Here is a 24,793-nt window from a genome sequence, read left to right as displayed (position 1 = left end):
CCCCAGTTAGACTCTGGCTTGCCGCTTTGGAGCCCTATCCAGCTAGTCCAGGCTCTGCTGTGTGCTTGGGAGCCGCTTTACTTTGTCTGCTTTTTCTTGCTGCAGCTTTGTGTGCATCCTGTCTTGCTGTCTTCCTTCTCTGCTCCAGAATAGCTTTCTGCAGACCCAATCACTTGCCCTGCCATGGCCTACCCTTGCAAAGAGCCTAGAGGCAGTCTGTATTGACGTCAAGAATTATAATGTTCAAAAACCAGTCAGAGAACACTTCAATCTCACTGGTCACTCAATTACAGATCTCAAAGTCACAATACTCCAACAAAAAAACTTCAGAAACAGACTCCAATGAGAAACTGCAGAATTGAAATTAATTTGCAAACTAGACACCATTAAATTAGTCTTGAATAAAGACTGAGAGTGGATGGATCATTACACAGAGTAAAACTATTTTCCCATGCTAATTTTTCCTCCCTACTGTTACTCACACCTTCTTGTCAACGGTTGGAAATGGGCCATCCTGATTATCACTACAAAAGTTTTTTTTCTTCTGCTGATAATAGCTCACCTACTAGTGCATCTTAATTAATTTCCCTTGTTACAGTTGGTATGGCAACACCCATTTTTTCATGTTCTCTGTGTATAATATATATTTTCCTATTGTATCTTCCACTGCATGCATCTGATGAAGTGGGTTTTAGCCCATGAAAGCTTATGCTCAAATAAATTTTAGTCTCTAAGATGCCACAAGTACTCCTCGTTCTTTTTGTATTGGTTGTGTTGCCTTTGTGGCAAGGCCCATACAATACAGCCCATCTTGGAACAAATCTTCAGCCCAACTCCCAAACATCTGCAGAAATCCTCAGTCCATGATCAGGAATATACCCAGACAGTGGAGATGCTTCATCTCATGAATAGAACAATGGAGGAATCTGAGATTCCTCAGCTGCATGCATTATTTTGTAGACTTACCTACACACGCATGTGTTCTCTTTTAACAATGAGCTGCATTTTGCTTCATTTGTTTAATTGATGGCTCTTCTGAGTGAGCAGAGTGGACAAAAGCCTATCAATGAGTTGAAGCACAATGTTACATTGATGCAGTGATATGCACATGGTAGATGAGTAACTGCCATCCACTTTTCTCCTCTCCAGGTGTACAAGACACTGAAAGAAGACAGAGAGAGATTCAATGACCGCATCGAAGCAATGGCTATTAAATCCCAAGACATGAAGTCCACCTCTGGTGGGTAATAGCCTATCATAGCTACGAGTTATATCCCAGTTTTAAGAGTCTCAGAAGAAAGGGTTTTTCTTAAAAGTAATCATGATCACTTGGGACATCTAAAACTAGGCTGGACAAAACACTCTTAAAAGCCCAAGGTAGCACTATGCTAGGGGGGAGAGCACTTGTCACTCTTTGGTGTGTAAGCCTTTGGTACACTCAGCCTTGTGCCTTCAATCACGCACAGTGGCGCTCGCCGTCCAAATGGCTCTCTGTAAAAGGGCAAGAGGAAAGCGTAGGGAAGTTTCTAAACACCTTTTCTTGGCCATCTGGTAGCACCGTTTAAAAAAAAAAAAAAAAAAAAGCTTAAAAATATTTCAAGTTCCCTGGATTTTGTAGATCATCCCCTTCCATCACTGTGTGAACCCAGCAGCACTTTGTGATCCAAGAGCCACTTCCAACTCACTTTCCATTTCAGGAACTATATTTGCACAATTACATTTTTATACTGTCAGGTGTCTCAAACAGCTGCTGAAATGGCAGCTTGACACACAGGCCCCTGCACATCTTTTAGAACAGTGGTCTCTGAAGTGGGGTGCGCAAGAGGATCCTTCGGGGTGCACGGCAGGAGAGCACCGCCGGAGCAGCACCGCTTCTCTCCCCCCCCCCCGCTTTGGCAGTTCGGCTGGGAATCCGAGCAGCTTTTTTTCATCCCCTCCCTCGGCAGTTCGGCTACATTTGGACTGCATTTTTGCAGTGCTGACAACTTATTGCCGCATCATGCAGTATATTTCGATTCAAAGGAAATACCTGAGAAAGGAACACAGCTTCTAAGAATACAGTTCTACTTGATAGTACAAAATGGTGAATTTCAGAAGTAAACTATTCATCATAAATCTGTTCTGCTGTCCTGTTGTTAATGATACGGTTAAAACAAAAGCTACTATGTCCTAATTTTGACACCCTCACTCATGTTGCTTATCACCTTACTCTAAGAACAGTCCCATTGCAATCAGTGATGCTACAAAACATAAAAGCTGAGTAAGGGGATCAGTATCTAATCCTCAATAAACATCAGTATGATAGTTTTGTATTCAATTTTAATTAAAATTAATTAGATAAATTTAAGAAATTACAAAAAGCCACCATAAATTCTTAAGAGTTTTCTGGTTTCTTTAAACTAAACAAGAGGATCCTTTAGGGTGCGTGGCAGGAGGAGCGCTGCCGGAGAAGTGCTGCTTCCCCCACCCCACCCCACCCCACCCCCAGCAGTTCGGCTGGGAGTCCGAGCGGTGCTTTTTTTTTTTTTTTTTTGCTTTGACAGTTTGGCTGGGTGCATGTCCAAAAAATTTTTACTGATGGGGTGCGCAATCAAAAAAGTTTGGAGACCACTGTTTTAGAGCTTCACTTCTCAAAACTGTGGTCTGTAGACTTCTTCTGAAATGAATGAAACCTCTTGAGAGCTGGTCAATGGGGGCTTTGGGTCCTGGTCAGTGAGGGGTAGGTTCATGAGAGGTGCTCTCTTATGAAGCCAATAGGAAGAAAAAGTTGGAGATTCACTGCGTTTTGAAGGATTTGTAGATTAAAGCCAGAAGATACCATTAGATCATCTAGTCTGACCTCCTCTGCATCACATAGGTCAGCAAATTTCACCAGTTACCCTGGTATTGAGACCAATAACTTGGACTACAGCAGATCTAAGCCAGAGCTGGGGTTGGGGGAGAGACCTCTCTAGGTTAAATGTTGGAACAGTAGTCTAATGACAGAGGCTGTTACTCACTAGAAGCTCTACCACCTTCATTGAGGGGAGCTTGCTGACCCTGAGGAATCCAGAGATTAACTCTGAATTGTGGTTTCCCAAGTGCATTCTTGTTAGTTTGCATCTTGCTGAATTAAGTCTAGTATCTTCTCTTCCAGAAGTGGGTGCTGCCTCGCAGGCCACAACAGGTGAGAAGGAATCCAGGAATCGCCCTGATAACTCTGAACTCGGTTTTATTTCTGTATGCAGGATAGTCATATGTTCCTTAAAACAGGGTTTGAATGTGTGTAGGAGAAACATGGTCCTATGAGCTGGTCTCCATCTCAGTATATGAGTAAAAGAAAACATCCCCCAGGATTTTTTCCTGGTGGTTTCAAGTATTCCATGTATTTGGATTACTTGCAAGCTGTGCACTAAATGGCAAGAGCGAAATTTTGATCCTGCCTGTAAGTGATTCTGGTTTTAAAATGTAAAGATTTCCTACATCAGAGATTTAAACAAAGCAGCCACTTGGAATTTGGCATTTTTCAAACATGTCTCTATGTTAAGTGCTAGGATATTACCAGGATCAAGTGCTGCTCTAGTGGCCTCATCTCCCTGGTGTTTGAGCATTTTGCAGGCTGTGTGACTTACACAGATGTTGCAGTACTTCACTTGCTCAGCACTAACCAGTTGTTTGATTCTGTGGGGTTCAAAGACATTGAATCTTTGATGCTTTGTCTGGAATAAACTACTATCCTGAGCTATAAGGAGAATGTCTCAGTCTTACCTGAAGCTTTTAAAGTTGCATGTTGAGTGCCAACAATCAGCTTTGTAAGTCCTTGAATATGCTGCAGCCACTTCACCCAGCTATGTGAATTTAAGCAGAGCTTTTTTTAATGGAGGTGTTATAAATATAACAGGAGCCTTGATGAACGTTTGAATAGCAGTCTACAACTAAGTGTAGTAGCAATGCTCAAATGAGTAAGCAACTCCATTTGATGACTTGTAACAGGATGTCCCAATGGGGTTATAGTTCAGCCTCATTATGCAGGTTCCTTTAACTAACTCTCTCTCTCGTTTTTTTTTTTTTAATTATTATAAACAGCAGAGCCGGGGTTGACAACAGCTGAGCAAGGAGGTGAGTGAGCACAAGTCCGACAACAGAAGCTATCTTATTGGATTCTTTTGTTCTGTCCAGAATCCTTTGCTGTGCCTCTTAGATGTGTTGACTCTGCAGGGTAACTGGGGTAAAAACTTGATTTAGTCACTAAACTTAGTAGGCCTGACTGGCATGTACAGGTTGCTGGGTATGCGGAGTTAAGAAGCAGTTTTTCCATAGTATCTCTTCTGATGCTAACTACACATTGAGTCCTTCATTGTTTCAGGCTGTTCCTTGGTGAGGGTAGCATCTCCCAGAATGTCATGTGGGATTTGAGAAGCAGCCCTCTGGGTGAGGGGATGGGAAAGAGCAGTCTTTAGTGAATATCTAAGGGACAGCAGCCCACCAAAGAGAGTTAACAGTATTTGAAATGCAAAAGGATGTCATGATTCTTTCAAGGGTGAATGTTACCCCTCTGCTGTTCGGGGCAGGCAGTGTTCCTGGTGGAGCTTTGTTGCTGTATTCACAGCAGGCTGTCTGATCTGTTGCTTTGCAGCTCCAGAGACAGATCTGAGTGCTCGCCCTGAATGTCCATCCCATGCTCCTTTTCTGCTAATTGGTGGAGGCACTGCTGCTTTTGCTGCTGCTCGATCCATTCGGGCTCGTGATCCTGGGGCTAGGGTAAGGGATGCGCACAGCTCTGCTCTAGAATGGGGCATGTCTAAAGCCAAATGACATGCTCCCTTTAGAGCTTGTACATTTCATTCTGCCATTCTCAACTTGTAAACATAGTTGAGATTGTTAATGATTTCCCACCTTAAAGGTGCTGATTGTTTCTGAAGATCCTGACCTGCCATATATGCGTCCTCCTCTTTCCAAAGAACTGTGGTTTTCAGAGGATCCGAATGTCACGGAGACTCTGCGATTCAAACAGTGGAATGGCAAAGAGAGAAGGTATGTGCCATCTGCATGCAGCGACTAATGGGAGTTGAATTAATTGCTTAATGTCACTTTGAGTGACCAAACTATGCTCATCTGGGAGTCACTGGCAGCCTGCTTAGGTGCATGAAGACCACTGGGATTAAAATTGCGCAGATTTCCATGCACTTATCTTCACTATGGATGGACAGCCTATTGAGAATACATGTCCCGCCATGCATTGTGGCTAGACTGCTCAAGGAGCACTGTATGCTGGTACACATAGTTTCCAAGAGCTACATCTTCGTACTGAAGATAACAGCTGCAAGCTGCACTATTGAGCTGCTTAATTCACTATGTACACTAGCTGCATTGAGTCCCTGGCTTTAAATGCTGAGATTGTGCACAGACTTGTCAGTCAGGAGCACCAAGCAACAAACTATAAACCTAGGATGTTGCAGTGCAGGAGACCATTATGGTGAAGTGACCTTGCAGAGCATGAGTGTCTCTCACTGTTGCCCTACAGCCTGTATCTTTCTCTGTCTTAAGGGAAAATACTGAACACTTTGGAGCTGGACTGTATAACCTCCAAGAAATGAGCGTAAAGAACTTAATGCAATGATGTGGTGCAAAGCTAACCTCCGTGCAATTTTGACTAGACCTGTATGGCTTCCTCCATTGCAGAGCATTGTTGTACTAGTGCTTGGTTTTTAACAGTATAGACATCCTAGTTTTGAGACAAAATCCTTTCTGGAATTTGCAGGGGAAGCATGTTAACGTATCAGAGGTTTTTTTTTTCCTTTGTAAACTCCTGTATGCATTTTGATGTGTAGGCGCTCTTCCAGTCATTGTGTAGCTGCTAATGTAGGAAAACCAGCGATACTGTATACATTGGAGCACTTTTTCTCTACAGTATATATTTCCAGCCGCCTTCTTTCTACGTACCTGCTCGTGATCTGCCTTATACAGAGAATGGTGGAGTGGCCGTCCTCAGTGGCAAGAAGGTTGGTACAACATTAATCAGTGTTACAGCACCATACATTTACACAGTGCTTTACAAACAGCAGAGCTTAGAGCCTAACAGTCTGTCTACACTGCATTTTAAAACCCGCAGCAGCACGTGTGAGCCCAGGTTGACAGGGGCAGGCTCGTGGTACGCACTAAAAACAGCTGTGCAGACATTTGGGATGGAGCTCCAGTTCTGAAGCATGGCAGTGGGGTGTTACTGAGGCTGCCAAGCACCACCTGACCCTGAGATGGTGTGCGTAGTTAGCTTTAGGAGCCTCCTTACAAGCCTCGTGGTTGGAGTGAGTAGGGAGCCTGGCCTCTTCCTGTGAACCTGGCTGGCCATTCCCTCCCCTGTACACCAGGTAGCCAAGCCCAGATGGCCTTTGGTTTCAGTGAGCCTGTTTGTCCCATGGAATCATAGCAGGTGCCTGATCAGCATTCCCCTGAGAGTCAGCGTTCATGGAGAGGAACAAGCCTAGGGAAGGTTCAGTCGAGCTTGGAGCTACGGCCAAGTTAAAACCTCTTGTTAGTTCTGAAGCCATGCTCCCTCCCCAGCTCCCTTTCTCCAGAAAAGGGAGATTCTACAGGGAAACCTTGTTCACGCTAAGGTATCTTCTGTGGCTGCTTCTCTGCCTGGTAAGCCTATGCCTGCTGATCAGAGTGCATACAGGACATGCAAACCTGAGCTGCTCTCTGCGTTGTGCCTTGCAGGTGGTGCATATGGATGTTCGAGGCAATGTGGTGAAACTTGATGATGGAACCCAGATATCCTATGATAAATGTTTAATTGCCACAGGTAAGTTCCATGGTGTGTCGTCTTTCCCTGACATGTTAATTCTTGGGCTGCTGGTAATGTCTCACACCATGTTGGGGGAGGTTCTTTGTTCTCTGGGACGGTAATACAGAACTCTTCAGCTGATGGGGACTTGAACCGCGCAACCTTGTCTAGGACAGTTACACGGGCAGGGATGTGCCTGATGGAAATCTGTGTCTGGTCCAGTGCAGTCCAGCTCATCCCATGGTTTCCATGGGATGTCTCCGTTCTCCGCTGACTGTGCCACAGGATAGCAGGGGAGGCATGCTAAGTCATGCCCAGCAAGCTGAGAAGAAACTCCTGAGAAGATATGGGGAAGGAGGTTCTTGTTTCAAGTCTGACATAAGGCTCTGAGTGCCAAGCAAGGCTCAAGGTCCTGAATGCCTGAGGAGTGAGGGGGAGAATCTAGCTCCAATCCCCTCTGTAGTGGGGCATTGCTGCTATAGCCTACGATTCTTAGTCGAGGCTGCCAAACTCATCTGGTGGAAAGGGCTGGATTCCCTTTTTAATCATGGTCAGTGGGCCAGGGTGTGACGATAGAACACAGTTCATGGCAGATCACCTATGATTGTGCAACACCCCCACCCCTCATGGTAAGTGTAGAATACCAACCTTAAGGTGGTAACTAAACTGTTTGTTGTTACCTTACCTATTATTTGTTCAGTACCTTGCCACCTTTAGTGTTACTTAATGGGAAAATCATCTGTTTGCCCTGTATTCTCTTCCTTCCCAATCCTCCTTCCTGGGTTCTCTACCTCTTTCTTGGTTTTCCTTCTTTTTTCTCCCCCTTCAATTTCCTCCCTTAAGCTGTTCCCACTCCCTTCTGCTAAAACGGTTAGCCCTGAAATGCTAAACGTTGACATTCAGGGTGCCAATGTACGGGTTTAGAGTTAGATAGCCCCATCTACAGATGATGTATATTGGTTACTTAAGAATTCTCAGTTATCACTCTGAGGTTTGACAGGTTCTTGTCCCAAAATCAGCCCCAGTATTATGAAAATTTCTGTTCGGGGGGAGCCCTGATGTGCACAGTTGCAACACTCACACTTTAGGAGCCCCTCTATATTACAGTAGTTTGTTAATACATTTAGCAAAGTCCCAAACTCTCTAACCCATCTGAACATCCACAGACTCTCACTTTCCCTTGCAGAACGACCTGAAATGTTAGCCGTTATCTTCCTCATCACCATCACCATCACCAGTGGCCATCATCCTGGCACCTCCCATCTCTCTCTCACCCCGCACATAGAATGGGCTACAACTTGTATTATATGTTATGCTGATGCCACTCTGTGTAATGCATATTCAGCAGGGGTTTCTCCCTTCTTCCTTGTTTGTATTTCCTCACCCTACTAATGTTGGGATGCCCTTCTCCTATGGGTTAGTATATTAATGATCTTATTATCATATATGTCAGTTCGTTGCCATGGCACTCTTGTGGTCAAACATCTGCAGATGTTCCTATCCTAAAAATATCTAAAAACTGGTGTTAGCTCCTGTTCCTGTGGTTGGCTGGTGTCCTTATGGACAAACTTCCCCCTTACACACTCTGTTCCCAGTTCTCCAAAACTTAGGGGTGACCGTTAGGCCATTTACCTGTGCCAGACTTCATAGGCCTCAAGCATTACGCTAACTGCTGAAGCCGATGTTTTACAGGGGACAGGCCTGTAGGTTCCTTGTGTTACTGCTGAATAAAATAAATACCACAGCTAGCTCTATGGCAGAGGTCCCCAAACTTTTTACCTCACATCACCCCTTACCTGTGTCCGCCCCCCATCCTGTGGTGACGTGGCTCCAGGAGGGGGGGAACACATACTGGGGTAAGAGGACTGGGGCTAGAGCTGGGTGCAGGGACAGGAGTGGAGCCCTGGATGCTGGCCTTGCAGCCGGGGCCCTGGATGTGGGGCTAGGGTCAGGAGCAGAGCTGGTGGGTGGCACACCCTCCCCACCGTCCTGAACTTTACTCCATGCCCCCCCAGGGTCATGTGCCCCACAGTTTGGGGACCTCTGCTCTATGGACTATAGTTAACATCCCAATGAGATTAATAGAGGTCAAGAGAGTCCATCCCTCTGAATGCTTGTTCTAGACTGTCTGCAGACTCAGGCAGACATCCCTGCATTGGTTACACTGAGGCACATTTAGAAAAGTTTCTTCACAAACCGAAAGGCTGGAAACTTATGACACCTCCCCCCACTCCCACCCCACCTCCCGCACACACACCTGCAGATTTAGCATGTTCTGAATGTCCTGAAGGCTGTGTAAATATATCAGATGGGTTGTGTTTGGCCATGTTTGACAATTACTGTGCTCTGTTATTTTGAGCTATTTAGTGCTGTTCATACCCGCTGATGAGCTTATCAGTTGTCCTTGTCCCATTTGACAATACTGATTTCTTCTGAACCCTGTGTTTTGAACAGAGCTGAGATGTATATGAGTGTGTCTGGCTGGAGGGAAGAGCAGGGGGTGGAGTACGTTCTGCAGCAGTAGAAGCCCAAACCCAGATTCTACAGCTTTGCCTGGAGGGATAGTGCTCTCATCTGAGTGTTGTGTTGCTAGTTGTGTCTCTTCCTGTTATCAGGTGGTTCCCCAAGGAATCTTCCTGCAATCGAGAGAGCAGGGAAAGATGTGCAACAAAGGCTGACGCTGTTCCGCAAGGTAATCCCAAGGGGGCTTTTTTCCTTGTGTGCTCTCCAAAGCCTGTCATGATGGGGTCTGTTACCCTCAGTCTGTGCTAACTCTGCGCTAACTCGGATTCTTAACAGATCTTGCCCGACAGGTAACTAGAAGTTCCCTCATACGGCTTTGCTGACCGCAAGCGAGCTGACAGGGTAGCTGTGTTAGCATCCCAGCACCTTGTCCCCAGGAAATTAGAGCCCTCGCTTCAGGATTGTAGAGATAAATTAGGGTTGCAGTAGCAAGTAATTGTACACTTCCTTTGCATAGGACTTTCTCATATCTCCCAAGCATTTCACAAGCAATAACGAATTGAGCATCCTCCAACCCCCAGGAGGGGAAGGGTGGGGTTATCCTTAGATTAGATTGGAACTACAAATTAGGCACAATAAGGGTAAATTATTTTCCCACAGCCATATTGGTTGAGTCAAGATATCCTGATTCCCGGTCCATTGCAATAAGCACAAAAGCATTCTGCCCCTGTCTTCTCTGGCCCAGATGGATTAGAGCAGAGGATTTAAAAGTCTAGGAAGATTCCACTAACCACGTGACCAGCTAGCTTTGGTAGACAGTCGCAAGTGCACAGAAATTTCAGTTTCAGTAGTGACTAAATGTGGGTGGGGGGTGGAAAGTTACCTCCTTGGCTCTTGCTTCCCTCTCCTTATTCCCAGAATGGTGCATGTCTCCTGGGTAGTATCCCATCCCTGCTTGCAGAGGCCTTTCCTATATACAGTTCTGTTCTTCCTTGATTAAGGGCAGCATGCTTTATAAGTAGGGCCCTACCAAATTCACAGTCATGAAAAGCACGTCACAGACCAGCTGGTCTTGCTGGTTTAGGTGCATTGTGTCTGCAGTGTTGGTGTTGTTTTGAAATATAAATGGGAGGAAGCTGGGGCTCTGTTCTAGTTTAGTCACTAATAAGGCGCCATGCTGTGTGCTACCGATCGGCAGACCAGCTTTTAGTCCTGAACTCCTGCTGAGCGCCTGGTGGGGATGGCATGCTCAGCTGGGGAAGGAGGCAGGTGGGCAGCATGTTTCTTGGTTGCTTTAGAGTGATATGTGGAGGCCCATTTGGAGCCCCGTTAATTGGGATTAGGCTTCTTGGCTGGAGGGAAATGGTTATGAGGAGATGGTTCACCCTGGGAGTGGGAAGATCTCTTTGTGCTCTGGATCTCTGCAGGTGGGTCAAATCAGACTGCAGTGGAAATCCAAGAGTTACTGCTGAAAGTACAGAAGGGAAAATATGTACAGCTGACTCTTAGCCCAGAGAGTGGTTCCTGTAATTAGAGTGTGGGACCGATTTCTCCATGTTCACAAGTCATTTGGAGGGAGGGCCTAGAGCAAAATGCTATCGGCTGTTGTCACTGACTGGGGCATCTGAAATGGAAATAAATCTTCTTACAGATTGAGGACTTCAGAGCTCTAGAAAAAATTTCAAGAGAAGTCAAGTCCATCACCATTATTGGCGGCGGCTTCTTGGGTAGTGAGCTGGCCTGTGCTCTGGGAAGAAAGGGTGAGTGGATTGCACCAGGCCACTTGCTTCAGTCTCTTGCACGAGGCAGCACATGTGAGACTGACACGTGAGACTGGCACATGTTAAGAAACCCCAGAGAGACCCAAACTAGAAAAATCCGAGGGCTTGTCTAGTCAAATGCTTAGTTTGCAACAAGCTAGGGTGTGATTCTACCCCTTGCTAGCCTGCCTGTCTGTGTGGACCCTGCTGCTGCGAATTAACGCTTCCTCAGTGCACTTTGACCTACTCGTGTTTCAAAGTAATGTAGGTGAAAGTGCACTAGGGAACTTTTAGTGCATGGCAGCAGGATCCACGTAGACCGGGGTGGAGGAGGAGCCAGAATTTACCAATGTATATTGCCAAAGAGCCACAGTAATACGTCAGCAGCCCCCATCAGTCCCCCCCACCACCACCCCCAGCACCTCCTGCCCACTGGCAGTCCTGCCGATCAGCACCTCTCCCTCCCTCCCCATCTCTCCTGCCTGCCGCGATCAGCTGTTTTGCAGTGTACAGGAGGCTCTGGGATGGAGTGGGGAGGAGCAAGGATGCGGCAGGCTCAGGGGAGGGGGTGGGAAGGGCTGGGGTAAGGGATGGAGTGGGGCGTGGCCTGGGGTTGAGCAGTGGAAAGTTGGCATCTGTAGCTCCAGCCCCGGAGTCAGCACCTATGCAAGGAGCCGCATATTAACTTCTGAAGAGTCACATGCGGCTCCGGAGCCACGGGTTGGCCACCCCTGACATAGCCTGCTGCACAATGAGAGTCTAGTGCGGGGTAGATTTACACCCCAGCTTGCTGCGAACTACGTATTTGTCTGAACAGGCCCTCAGATTATATCCTTCCCTCTTCTCCCCCGAACCTCTGGTCTTATTTTGGGAAGGGAAGGTGGGGGCTTGGGTTCCCTGCCAGTCAAGGCAGTTGGCCAGTGGAACAGATGTCTGTTTGCCTGCCTGTAGTGGTCTGGTGCGTTATCACATGAACTCTTGGCTGGCTGTGTGGACTTGTCAGGCTCTCCATTGCCCCACACACATCTCCTTAGCTAATGGGGCCCTGGACTACTGGACCAGAGTATTTTGAAGTGCTTCCCAATTCTTTGAGCCTGGTTCTTGTGGGCTTGCTGTCTGGAATAGCAGGTGGGATCGAGTACATTTGGAGATCAGTGCTCCTTGTAGAAAGGTCAAATTTGCCTTGTAAATGAAGCCCCGTTCCAGCAATTCTCCCAAAGGCCTGTGAGCACAAGCCCAACACTGCTGGGTTGGGTTTTCACTAGCAAGTGTGCATGCATTCTTGAATATCTTCCTCACCTAACTTCTGCAGGTCTCCTAAAGAATAGGCCTCTCTGCGTGGAGGTAATCCGCCCTCAGGGCAGTTAAATGCCTGCTAAACCCAGGTTTGTGAGTTCAATCCTTGAGGGGGCTGTTTGGGGATTGGTCCTGCTTTGAGCAGGGGGTTGGACTAGATGATCTCTTGAGGTCCCTTCCAACCCTAATAATCTATGATTCTATGAAATGGACACCGCTAAGACTGTTTTAGGCAAACACAATCTTGTCTCTGTGTGTAAATCCAGTGTCTGATCCCCCAGAGTGCGCTGGTGCCAGTCAGAGATCCAGACAGTATCTGACCCCAAAGGCCAGAAACAGTCCCTTTGTTACTCACCTGTGAAGCGAACTCTGGAAGCCAGGACATAGGGCTAGAGTGATTTGTGTCTAGGAAGTTACAGTAAGAAAGGACTTGAACTCCTTTTGTCTAAGCAGGGTAAACTATCATGAAACAAGCATAGAAGCAGTTTTGCCTAGCTCCTTGTTATCCATGTGGTATAAAGGGGCTGCTCTCTGGGTCTCTTCACAGTACAAGCCTCAGGGCTGGAGGTGATTCAGATGTTCCCAGAGAACGGCAACATGGGCAAGGTCCTGCCTGAGTATCTGAGCAACTGGACAACAGACAAAGTCAAAAGAGGTAAAGCTGTTCTTTAACCCCTTCCTTTCCTAAGAGCTCCTTCTCCTACAGGGTAGCCTGTGGGAGCAGTAGAGTAGATCCATCCTCACCAGTATTACTCTTGTAAAGTATATGACAGCAGCCCTCATGGTGGTAGAGCACTGCCTCATAGCTTGTCCCCAGCAAAGAGCCTCTACCTTTTTGTCCGTGAACTCTTAGCCAGACATCTCCTTCCATGAAAATCCGTGTCCTCACTGACACCTTTGGAGTTGTCACTGATTCCATCTTTCATGCATCTGCTGTAGAATCTCTAATCTGCTTAGGTTTTAGGTTTAGCTTGTTCTTCTCACTTGGACTTGATCATATGCTCCTTAGCCATAGCTCCAGAGCTGCATGCAGGAGTTTTAACCTTCCCTGCGTCCCCTCTGAGGAATATCCCTTCACTCCAGAGGAGGGGGTCCTGCTTGAGCATTTGCCTAATGCTGAGAGGGGATTTCTGGTGCGGAAGAGGCACAGTTCACTGACAGGCAACCCATGAGCAGAACAGGACATGTTTTAGATAGAACAACTTGTCTGTTTAGGTGGTACAAAACAGCCCTAAAGCTGGCTTACCCGGCTGCTTGAGGATTCCTTGGGTAGCTCAGAGCCGGCATGGTGGGTCCTGTGGCACCCATCCTCCCAATCATTTGTGCAGGGGGCATGGGCAGGGTACCCTGTCCATGGCTATCTCTGTAATGGCCCTGAGGCTGTTCTAATGTGTGGCAGGAACAATACCAGCAGCCAGGTGGCCCCAGCATTCTGGGAGCAAAGTGTGGCTTCAAGACTTGACATCCTACCTTCTCCTGAGCTGCAGCGAACATAATAGCCAGAACCTGGGATTCTGCCTCTGGTTTTGTGCCTCAGCCATCTAGCCTGGAGCAAAACTTGTGGAAGAGGGAACACATCTTGCATGGCCTCCCATCTTGAGCAAGCAGGGCCCTGTTTGTCCCTACCTGATGGGATTAGCAGGCCAAGCCGATCGGGTCTGAAGTACCTTTTTCTTCTTTGGCTTTTTCCATTTAGAATAATTTCTTGTTCTCTTGAGGGTTGGGATGGAGGAAGGAAGAGGACTGATCACCCAACCTGCTATGGAGGCAGAATAGAGCTAATGGGCTTTTGAGCGTGGGGCTTAGCCACAGGGCATAGTGACTGATGGGGCTGGTCTGCTTCTCTTCCACTGGTCCCAGAAGATCCCTTATACGGGCTGTGGACCCGGCTGGAATGGAGCAATATCTAACCTATGTATCCATTATAGTGCCTGAGGACTGGAAAACAAAGGTCCCAATCCCTGCATGTTTCTGTGCATGTAACTTGCATCTCCTTACAGACAATCACTTGTTGCTGTAGTTCCTGTGTTTCTAAACAATCCTCTTCAGACTCGTTATAGTGGAACCTCAGTATTACAAACACCTCGGGAATGGAGGTGGTTTGTAATGCTTAACAAATCGTTATGGTGGTTCTTTCAAAAGTTTACAACTGAACATTGACTTAATACAGCTTTGAAACTTTGCTATGCAGAAGAAAAATGCTGCTTTTGACCATCTTAATTTAAATGAAACAAGCACAGAAACATTTTTATTACCTTGCCAAATGTTTTTTAACTTTCCCTTTATTTTTTTAGTAGTGTACGTTTAACACTGTACTGTATTTGCCCTTTTTTTGGGTCTCTGCTGCTACGTGATTGTGTACTTCCAGTTCCAAATGAGGTGTGTGGTTGACCGATCAGTTCGTAACTCTGAGGCTCTACTGTAGTTAGTTTCCTTTCTGTTCACACTTTTACTCTGGACTATGTGGATTCTGTGTACAACAAAGAGAAGCCAGTGTCCCTTAGCTGCTGAGCCATTCGCAATTCTGCCTGGTACAATCCTGAAGTGGTACATTGCTTGCATGTCTGCACCACACAGTTTGGCTTCCACTGAAATCTCTGCTCTTCTCCCCTGGCCTCCGGTTGAGTGTTCTATGTTTTGTTTCCAGAGGGTGTTAATGTCATGCCCAATGCTGTGGTGAAGTCCGTCTGTGTCTGTGGGAACCGGCTGGTAATTAAACTGAAGGATGGAAGAAAGGTAAATGCCAGGAGCAGGTAGTGAGCCAGACACTTGGCAATGTGGAGAAGGAACCAGTAATGTAACCGGTCTGAATTTCTCTCTCCATCAGGTGGAGACTGATCACATAGTGGCAGCAGTGGGCCTGGAGCCCAATGTGGAGTTAGCAAAGTCTGCTGGCCTGGAGGTAGACTCTGATTTTGGAGGGTTCAGGGTGAATGCAGAGCTGCAGGCGCGCTCCAACATCTGGGTGGTACGTGTGTGCAGGTGGAAGATTCTTCTTTATCTTCTGTTTATGTTGCAGTGAATAAGCATGTACATAGAACTGTGATTACAAACCCAGTTTAGGTGAATGGGTGGATTGTGGGCTGACAATACAAGTAAGATGTAGAGAGCAGCAGCATCTCAGCCGTGACCGTGTCTGGGGCCTTCCTGGCAATCTTAGGTAGCTCATTAATGCACAGTCGCTGGCACACCTTGTTCCTGTAGTCAGAACTGTGTGCAAACTTTTACTTGACAAGTATGAGCACTGTGTGTATGAGGAGTTGGCATATCCCAGTAACCCACTCACCTCTTTGCCTAATGCCGGAGGAGTCCTGTGTTGACACACAAAGGTCCTTTGGCAGGGACTCCAAACCTCCTTAGTTTTGTGGTCATGCTGATCACACTTCTGCCAGAACCAGGAAAACTAAGATGAAGTGCCTAAGCCATGGAGACCTGCTAAATTGGAGGCTGTCCTGCAACCCTTAGTTTTCTTTCCCTTTATGGTTGGGCAACATTTCCCATCATTCTTTTTCTCTTTAACTTGCAATTTCTCTTTTCCATTTTTCATTGTGTGCCTCTCTCTCTTAGGCAGGAGATGCCGCCTGCTTCTACGATATCAAGCTAGGCAGAAGACGGGTGGAGCATCATGATCATGCTGTTGTGAGTGGAAGATTAGCTGGAGAAAACATGACAGGAGCTGCTAAGCCTTATTGGCATCAGTCAATGTTCTGGTAGTTTTACTCCCTCTTTCTATATACCTTTTGTCTCGCTGTCCGGAGTGGCTTACAAGTATGAGTGCCAGCCTCAGGGCAGACTGTCACAGAGCAGGGCATGAGCCCCAAATTGGTTGTATGTTCTTTAATTAGATTTCCGGTAACAAGTGTGAACTCCCAACATACTAGTCTTACCATGGAGTCTCAGACAGTCCCCTTGAGCATGCCAGTCTAAAGCTTGCCTTTGTGATAAATAGTCTCTTGCACCAAAAATCCCAATAACATTCAGTTTACTCCCAGTCCCAAAGGACTTACCCAGGTCAGTTGCGCCCAGATCTCTCACCAAAGACCACCCTTGTAGCTGATACTGTAATGAACTAACTAAAGATTTATTAACTAGAGAAAAGAAATGAGTTATTTACAAGGTTAAAGCAGGTAGTGTACACACACACAAGTTAGTCTTCCATTCCAAATGATAATAGAAACTTCTGTAATTTAAAAAAAACTTGAGATGTCCTTTAGGGCTCACCCAAGCTCAGCTGTTGGGGACTCCTTGCCTAGGCTAAGAAACTCGCCCCTCAGAGTTCAAGCAGCAAAGGATTACTCAGTTCTCCTTAACAAGCCTTTTTATTCCCTTCCTCCAGTGTTCAAGCTGTGATGGGATGGGGGCTTGGGCATGTCCCCTCCTCAGAGCTGTGGGGGAAACAATCAACGAAGTCCTTGTTCCACAATGACACATTTGGACACAGTAGTCCTTTCTGATGGGCAGGGGATAACACCTCTTGTGGTGAATGAGAAATTCACACTGGGCAATGCTTCTCCCCTGCCTGGGGGGATTTACAGTCTGAGCAAATGTTTAGACATTAACTTGTACCATGGGAGCAGCTGTTCTAAGTAGGATTAATACATGCAGCATCCTACAAGCATTCTGTTTTAACTATACCAACCCACAGGCGAGCCAGACTGGGTCTCGCTCGGCATTTGTCAGTGTGTGGTGGCTAAAAGTTACTCTCCAATCCCTTGCTGTGTTGCCAGACCAGGTACCATGGCATACCATGGGATAGCACTCGCTGTGTAGATCCTGTGTATTTGGCCACCCAGAAGCACATTTGATTGCTGAGCAGCTCTGTGGGGGATGGTGCATTGCAATATTTCACTGTGAAGTAACAGGCAAGTTTGCTAGGCCATCTCCCCCTCCCCTGTTGGGTTAGATCTACACTTGTCCATTGAATGCCTGCACTGAGAGCTGTGCAGCCAAAGCACCGCGCAGGTGCTGGCTGGCACCTCTAGTATTCTGCCCACCAAGTAACCCATCTGGGCACAAAGCTGTTCTGGAGAAATTGGGTGTTCTGTGGCCTCATGTTTCTTTTAAATCAATCAGATTGTTAAATGGCTAGTTAATGTTTCAAACTGGGACACTGCAATGGTCTGTTTCTGTTTATTGCTAGGAGTGACCTGGGCCCTGACGTCGGATATGAAGCCATTGGCCTTGTAGACAGTAGCTTGCCCACTGTAGGAGTTTTTGCTAAAGCAACTGCAAAAGACACACCGAAGTCTGCAACGGAGCAGTCAGGTAGGGGAGCGGCGTTGCTGGAGGCTGTACAGCTGCCTGTAGAGTGGTAATATGTGGAAGGTTGCCATGTATTGAAGGCAGTCAGTCCACTCCCCTGCAGCAGGGGTTTCAGAACTTTGCAGAGTGCTGAGCATCAGGAGACACCTGCCCTTTAAACTTGGCTTGCCTCCAGCCCAGGCTGCAGAGAGTGCTTCTGGCCACACCACTCAGGAGAGGAGAGCCAGCACCCTTGTGAGTGAGTTCTAGGCAATGTCGGTGCTCCTCTGGTCAGGTTCAGAGATCAGTGATCTGTGCATCTGGGGACGGCATTATCAGTCTAAACAAAGAATAGAGCGCTTCAGCTTGAATCTCCTCTGCCTCACACAGGAATCATAGAATCATAGAATTCAAGATCAGAAGGGACCATTATGATCATCTAGTCTGACCTGCAAGATGCAGGCCACATAAGCCGATCCACCCACTCCTGAACTAATTCTCTCCCTTGACTCTGCTGTTGAATGCTCCAAATCATGATTTAAAGACTTCAAGAAGCAGATAATCCACCAGCAAGCGACCCCTGCCCCATGCTTCGGAGGAAGGTGAAAAACCTCCAGGGTCACTGCCAATCTACCCTGGAGGAAAATTCCTTCCCGACCCCAAATATGGCGATCAGCTGAACCCCGAGCACGTGGGCAAGACTCTCCAGCCAGACCCTCTGGAAAAGGCTAACAATATCCCAACATTGACCCTTTGTACTAATTACCAGTGTGGCACGTTATTGACCTATTGACTAAACCCGTTATCCTATCATACCATCCCCTCCATAAACTTATCCAGCTTAATCTTAAAGTCATGGAGGTCCTTCGCCCCCACTGTTTCCCTCGGTAGGCTGTTCCAGAATTGCACTCCTCTGATGGTTAGAAACCTTCGTCTAATTTCAAGCCTAAATTTCCTGACTGACAATTTATATCCGTTTGTCCTCGTGTCCACATTAGCACTGAGCTGAAATAATTCCTCTCCTTCCCTGGTATTTATCCCTCTGATATATTTAAAGAGTGCAATCATATCTCCTCTTATCCTTCTTTTGGTTAAGGAAAACAAACCGAGCTCCTCAAGTCTCCTTTCATACGACATGCTTTCCATTCCTCGGATCATTCTAGTGGCCCTTCTTTGTACCCGTTCCAGTTTGAATTCATCCTTCTTAAACATGGGAGACCAAAACTGCACACAATACTCCAAATGAGGTCTCACCAACGCCTTATATAACGGGACTAGCACCTCCTTATCTCTACTAGAAATACCTCGTCTAATGCATCCCAAAACCGCATTAGCTTTTTTAACGGCCACATCACATTACCTACTCATAGTCATCCTACGATCAACCAGGACTCCTAGGTCCTTCTCCTCCTCCGTTACTTCCAACTGGTGCGTCCCCAGCTTATAACTAAAATTCTTGTTAGTCATCCCTAAATGCATAACCTTACACTTCTCATTATTGAATTTCATCCTGTTACTAATACTCCAGTTTACAAGGTCATCCAAATCTCCCTGGAGGATATCCCGATCCTTTTCTGAATTGGCAATACCTCCCAACTTGGTGTCATCCACAAACTTTATCAGCCCACTCCTACTCTTGGTTCCCAGGTCAGCAATAAATAGATTGAATAAAATCGGACCCAAAACCGAACCTTGAGGAACTCCACTGGTAACCCCCCTCCAACCTGACAGTTCCCCCTTCAATACGACCCTCTGCAGTCTCCCCTTTAACCAGCTCCTTATCCACCTCTGGATTTTCATTTAGATCCCCATCTTTTCCAATTTAACCAGTAATTCCTCATGCGGTACCGTATCAAACGCCTTACTGAAATCAAGATATATTAGATCCACCGCATTTCCCTTGTCTAAAAAATCTGTTACTTTCTCAAAGAAGGAGATCAGGTTGGTTTGGCACAATCTACCTTTCGTAAAACCATGCTGTAATTTGTCCCAGTTGCCATCGGCCTCAAAGTCCGTAACCACTCTCTCCTTTAAAATTTTTTCCATGACTTTGCATACTACAGATGTTAAACTAACAGGCCTGTAGTTACCCGGGTCACTTTTTTTCCCCTTCTTGAATATAGGAACTATATTAGCTAATCTCCAGTCAAACGGTACAACCCCCGAGTTTAGAGATTTATTAAAAATCATCGCTAACGGGCTTGCAATTTCACTCGCCAATTCCCTTAATATTCTAGGATGAAGATTATCTGGGGCCCCTGATTTACTTCCGTTAAGCTGTTCAAGTTTGGCTTCTACCTCAGATACCGTAATGTCTACCCCCATATCTTCATTCCCGTCAGTCCCTCTACCACTATTCCTTAGCCCTTCATTAGCCTCATTAAAGACCGAGGCAAAATATTCGTTTAGATATTGTGCCATGCCAAGATTATCCCTAATCTCCACTCCGTTTAAAGTTTTAAGCGGTCCCACTTCTTCCTTCTGGGTTTTCTTCCTATTTATATGGCTAAAAAACCTTTTGCTATTGGTTTTAATCCCCTTCGCTAGGTCCATCTCCACCCGGCTCTTTGCCTTTCTCACTGCTTCCCTACACCCTCTGACCTCAATAAGGTAGGTTTCTTTGCTGATCCCTCCCATTTTCCAGTCCTTGTACGCTTTCTGTTTTTTCTTAATCACCCCTCTGAGACGCTTGCTCATCCAGCTCGGTCTAAAACTGCTACCTACGAACCGTTTTCCCTTTCTCGGGATACAGGCCTCTGACAGCTCCTGCAACTTCAACCTGAAGTAACCCCAGGCGTCTTATGCCTTTAGATCCCTAAATATGTTAGTCCAATCCACTTCCCTAACTAGTCGCCTCAATTTAGTAAAGTTAGCCCTTTTGAAATCGTAAACCTTAGTCTCAGATGCAATTTTGTTTATCCTTCCATTTATTTTGAAACGAATTAGCTCATGATCACTCGAGCCAAGGTTGTCCCCTACAACTATTTCCTCAACAAGGTCCTCATTGCTCACCAAAATCAGATCTAAAATGGCATCCCCCCCTTGTCGGTTCAGCAACTACTTGATGAAGGAATTCATCAGCTATCACGTCTAGGAAAAGCCCTATTATTATTACTAGCATTTGTTTCCCAATCTATATCCAGGAAGTTAAAGTCTCCCATGATCATACAGTTCCTATTAGTATTTACCTCTTTAAAAACATTAAAGAGCTCTCTATCCATATCCAGGCTAGATCCCGGCGGTCTATAGCACACCCCAATCACTATCCCAGGGGACGCTCTAGTAGTTTTCTTCCCCAATGTCACCATTGCCCAAACAGACTCCGTATTATCCATTGCATTGCTAGTTATTTCGTTACATTTCACCTCATTATTGACATACAATGCTACTCCCCCACCTTTACCTTTGTTTCGGTCTTTCCTAAACAGCACATACCCTTCCATACCTGTACTCCAGTCATGGCTACCGTTCCACCATGTTTCGGTTATTCCTACGATATCCGGTTTCAATTCTCGGACCAGGAGCTCCAGTTCCTCCATTTTGTTACCTAAGCTTCTCGCATTGGGGAACAAACATCCTAATTTTTGCTGTTTGGCTCCTCTCACCCTTTTCACCCAACTTGGTAGGGACACAGTACTACCAGTATGACCTGTCGGTCTAGTATCCGTCCCCCCCCTCTTCCTTATACCTAACCCTCCCCCTCTGCCTATATCTGTTGTTATCCTGTTGTTCTCACTCTCACTTCTTCCACCAGAAGACAGGTTGTTTTGCTGCAGGGGGTGAGCTCCAACCAAAGGTTTTGGGGGTGGAGGGGAGATGTAGGAACACAGTTTAGTGGCTCATCTTGGTATAAAAATTGTTGGCTAGCAATACAGGAGATGCTGCTGTGATGGCTCTCTGGGTACCCAGGACTGAGAACCACCTTGTTACCCCTGCCTCCAACGTCAAGGAGCCTTGCTTGTGCTTGGCTGGGTGTCAGCTCCCTGACAGCAGCCTGCTAGCCATCCAAGCACTTTCCTCTGGGCTCTGCCAGCCCTTTAGCTTGCAGGGTAACAATAGGTGCATCTGAGTCCCTTTGAAGCGTTCCCCTGTGATAGCCAACCCCTGACTCTGGCCACTCACAGAATTACCAGGTCCACTGTTCCCAAAGGAACACTGTACACCCCAGCGTGCATGATTCCACTCAGGATTAGCCCTTTGCTTAACATCACAGCACTATGAAAACAAGAATAAGTTTATCACTAAAGACTAAAAATTCCGGAGATACTGAGTAAGGGTCTTGGAAACAAATGGTTACACATCAAACAAAATCGTAAGGCACTTTCTAGAGACTACACTTAACGAACAAGTGACTCTGTTGTGTAAAGAAGCTTATTTCACCCAGGACACGTCTCCTCTTCACAGTGCTGCCTTGTATTTTGCAACATTGCAGCTATTGGCACGGTCTGGATAGGCAATTCAGAGCTCTTACAAAAGGCTTTGCTTTGCAGACTAAAAGCTGCACTCTTGCATGACATTTCCAATGTGTGACTCTCCCCTGTTTTTTTGTTTTGTTTTTGTTTTTTTTTGCTGTAGGGACTGGCATCCGCTCAGAAAGTGAAACGGAAGCAGAAGCCTCTGAGATTACAATCTCTGCCAGGTCTCCTTCAACACCTCAAGTTCCAAAGCAAGGAGAAGACTATGGCAAAGGGGTCATCTTCTACATCAGGGATAAAGTGGTGGTCGGAATTGTCTTATGGAACATTTTCAACAGGATGCCAATTGCTCGAAAGGTCAGATGTTTCCTCTCTATTGATGAGTGGTTGGCGCACTTGAGTTCATCAAGTGTCATGTATGCAGCATGTGTCGGCAGCAACCGTGCATCTCAGAGCAGCAGAATACATTTTCATAGTAGGAAATTGTGGCTAAGTATTAGAATTTAATGTACCTTCACCAGCGATTTCTTGTCCCGTCTTTAAAGCCAGCTGGGAAATAGGTAGACAGGCTATTTTTGTAGGGAGAGTAACCCTATCTTTATCCCTTGCCAGACACTCTTACTTGCCAGGTGAGTGTCTTTTTGAATGGATCATAGGACTTGCCACAGCAGACCAGACCATTGGTTCATCTAACCTAGTTATAGTGTTTCCAGTAGTGGCCAGTAATAGGTGGTTCAGAGGAAGTGTAGGAAACCCCCTATTGGCAACTAGAAATGTGGACTCCACATACATAGCGTGTGCAGCCCTCAGCGGCCTCTTCTGTCTCCTCAGATCATTAAAGATGGAGAGGAGCATGCTGACCTCAATGAAGTAGCGAAGCTCTTCAACATCCATGAAGATTGAGCCCGTGCTCCAAGACCTGTCTGGCTGGGGTGCGTCGGTGTAAGTGGGGGGACACATGCTGCAGACTGAGAGCTCTCCCCGCCTCGGAGCGCTGACTCTGTGTTCTGAGTACTTTGTGAATATTTCCAGTAATCTAGAACTCTAACATTTGCACCAGTAAATAAAACCAGATTCTTCTAAATTCAAGGCCTTTTTCTTAAAGATGTGAGGAGTTGTGGAAAAATTAGTCACTTGTTTGCTCCACTAGGGTGAAGGCAGTGTTGTTGTCTGCTCCCCTAACGTTCACATTCTAGCAGCCTGCAGAGCTACCACCTGGGATTGAGTGCACACGTTCACACAGTATTATCCTGGGTGCTTGGCACTTCCATCTTTCGCTTGCTTTAGGAGGGCAGTTCTTCAATTCTTGTGTTTCTAGAACTCCAGGCTACCATCCTGAAGTGCTGGCTAAACTACTGCAAATTCAGATGGAGGAATTTATGCAGCAAGAGAGGGGGGAGAAGAATCTCAAATGTGTACTTAAAAATCACAACATATAGTTCTGATCATGTAACTGCACCCATTATCAAATAGGTGCTCCCCAGGCAAGTACTTACAGGCTGGGAACAAGTCATCCTTTAACTTCTTTTAAGCTAAATAGATTGAGCTCCTGACATCTTTCACACTAATGCATATTTTCCATTAATCATTCTCATGGTTCTTCTCTGAACCCTCTCCAGTTTATCAACATCCTCTTTGAATTGTGGACACCAGAACTGGACATAGTATTCCTGCAGCAGTCACACCCATGCCAAATTCAGAGTAAAATAACCTCTCTACTACTTGCTATTTCGCTGTTTATGCATCCAAGAACCACATTAGCCCTTTTGGATTGCACTGGTAGCTCATGTTCAGCTGATTTGGGCCATGATGGATACACTTTTTTGGAGTCACTGCTTCCCAGGATAGAGCCCCCCATCCTGTAAGTATGGCCAACATTCTTCTTGGAGTAATTGCACATGTCCATCCCACTGTAGGTATGTACGCCCCTCATGCGCAGTTATTGGAGAACGTTTTCCCTCAGTGGTACTTGTTGGGGCAGCTCAAGTGCCCTCTGCCATTCTGCACCACTGGATGCAGGTATAAGAGGACAGAGCCACCCCCTCCTCTCCTTCAGTTCCTTCTGACCACCAGTGATGGTTGTTGGAGCACTTCTGGTCTTGCTATTGCGAGTTTTTCCCTCACCCTTTGTATATTTTTGTTCTCTTAGTAGTTAGCTAGGTAAAGAGCACAGTTAATGCTAGTGATAGGTTTTAATTTTATGTCCATTTTGGACCAAATTAGAATCTTGGTACCAGGATCAGTACTGGAGCCATGCTTCACTTTCTGGGGGGGTTTAAACTCTGCCAGTTTTGTGCCAAGGCAGTGCTGTTAAATAGTGTAGGACCAAGACCCGACCCCTGTAAGACTGCACTAGAAACTTGCCCACTCGATGATTCTCCATTCACAATTACATTTTGAGACCTATCAGTTAGTTGGCTTTTAATCCATTTAATATGTGCCTTGTTAACTTTATATTCTATTTTTTTAATCAAAATGTTGTACCAAGTCAACAGACGTCCAAGTAAATCACATAAACCCTATTTCCTTTATCAACCAAATTTGTAATCTCATAAAAAAAAAAAAATCAAGTTAGTTTGACAGGATCTGTTTTCAGTAAACCCATGATGATTGGCAGTAAGAGAAGTGAGGTTTTTTACCCACGAAAGCTTGTGCCCAAATAAATCTGTTAGTCTTTAAGGTGCCACCTGACTCCTTGTTGTTTATATTACCCTCAAATTCTTTATTAATCAAGCCCTGTATCAGCCATGTCATTATCTTTCCAGCTATTGATGTCAGACAGACAAGACTATAGTTACCCAGGTTATCCTGTTTACCCTTTTACCCAGTTGCTCCATTAGCTCAGTGGCTCTCAA

The 24,793-nt window shown here is 46.0% G+C and overlaps 1 protein-coding gene across 13 annotated transcripts in view; it reads left to right on the top strand.

The window, feature by feature from the left end:
• The window catches only part of AIFM1 (apoptosis inducing factor mitochondria associated 1), a 39,044-nt gene extending 16,009 nt beyond the window's left edge, over nucleotides 1-23,035 (top strand). For 4 of the 13 annotated variants that reach the window (XM_039487678.1, XM_039487681.1, XM_039487686.1 and 1 more), the window contains exons 3-18: nucleotides 1,150-1,240; nucleotides 3,137-3,166; nucleotides 4,066-4,098; nucleotides 4,616-4,740; nucleotides 4,883-5,013; nucleotides 5,891-5,981; nucleotides 6,697-6,781; nucleotides 9,379-9,455; nucleotides 10,878-10,986; nucleotides 12,830-12,937; nucleotides 14,930-15,018; nucleotides 15,110-15,250; nucleotides 15,850-15,992; nucleotides 17,423-17,547; nucleotides 22,099-22,295; nucleotides 22,770-23,035. In XM_039487678.1, the coding sequence (XP_039343612.1) occupies nucleotides 1,150-1,240; nucleotides 3,137-3,166; nucleotides 4,066-4,098; nucleotides 4,616-4,740; nucleotides 4,883-5,013; nucleotides 5,891-5,981; nucleotides 6,697-6,781; nucleotides 9,379-9,455; nucleotides 10,878-10,986; nucleotides 12,830-12,937; nucleotides 14,930-15,018; nucleotides 15,110-15,250; nucleotides 15,850-15,992; nucleotides 17,423-17,547; nucleotides 22,099-22,295; nucleotides 22,770-22,841 (1,647 nt within the window). In that variant the 3' untranslated portion in view covers nucleotides 22,842-23,035. The remainder of the gene's footprint in view (nucleotides 1-1,149; nucleotides 1,241-3,136; nucleotides 3,167-4,065; nucleotides 4,099-4,615; nucleotides 4,741-4,882; nucleotides 5,014-5,890; nucleotides 5,982-6,696; nucleotides 6,782-9,378; nucleotides 9,456-10,877; nucleotides 10,987-12,829; nucleotides 12,938-14,929; nucleotides 15,019-15,109; nucleotides 15,251-15,849; nucleotides 15,993-17,422; nucleotides 17,548-22,098; nucleotides 22,296-22,769) is intronic. The other 9 variants (XM_039487687.1, XM_039487688.1, XM_039487689.1 and 6 more) reach the window with 5 other exon arrangements.
• The last annotated feature ends 1,758 nt before the right edge of the window (nucleotides 23,036-24,793 follow it).

The sequence above is a fragment of the Mauremys reevesii genome, linkage group 9, assembly GCF_016161935.1.
Source record: "Mauremys reevesii isolate NIE-2019 linkage group 9, ASM1616193v1, whole genome shotgun sequence".
NCBI lineage: Eukaryota > Metazoa > Chordata > Testudines > Geoemydidae > Mauremys > Mauremys reevesii.
Note: the sequence above shows the minus strand (reverse complement) of the source record. Positions and strands in the feature narration are given on the sequence as shown.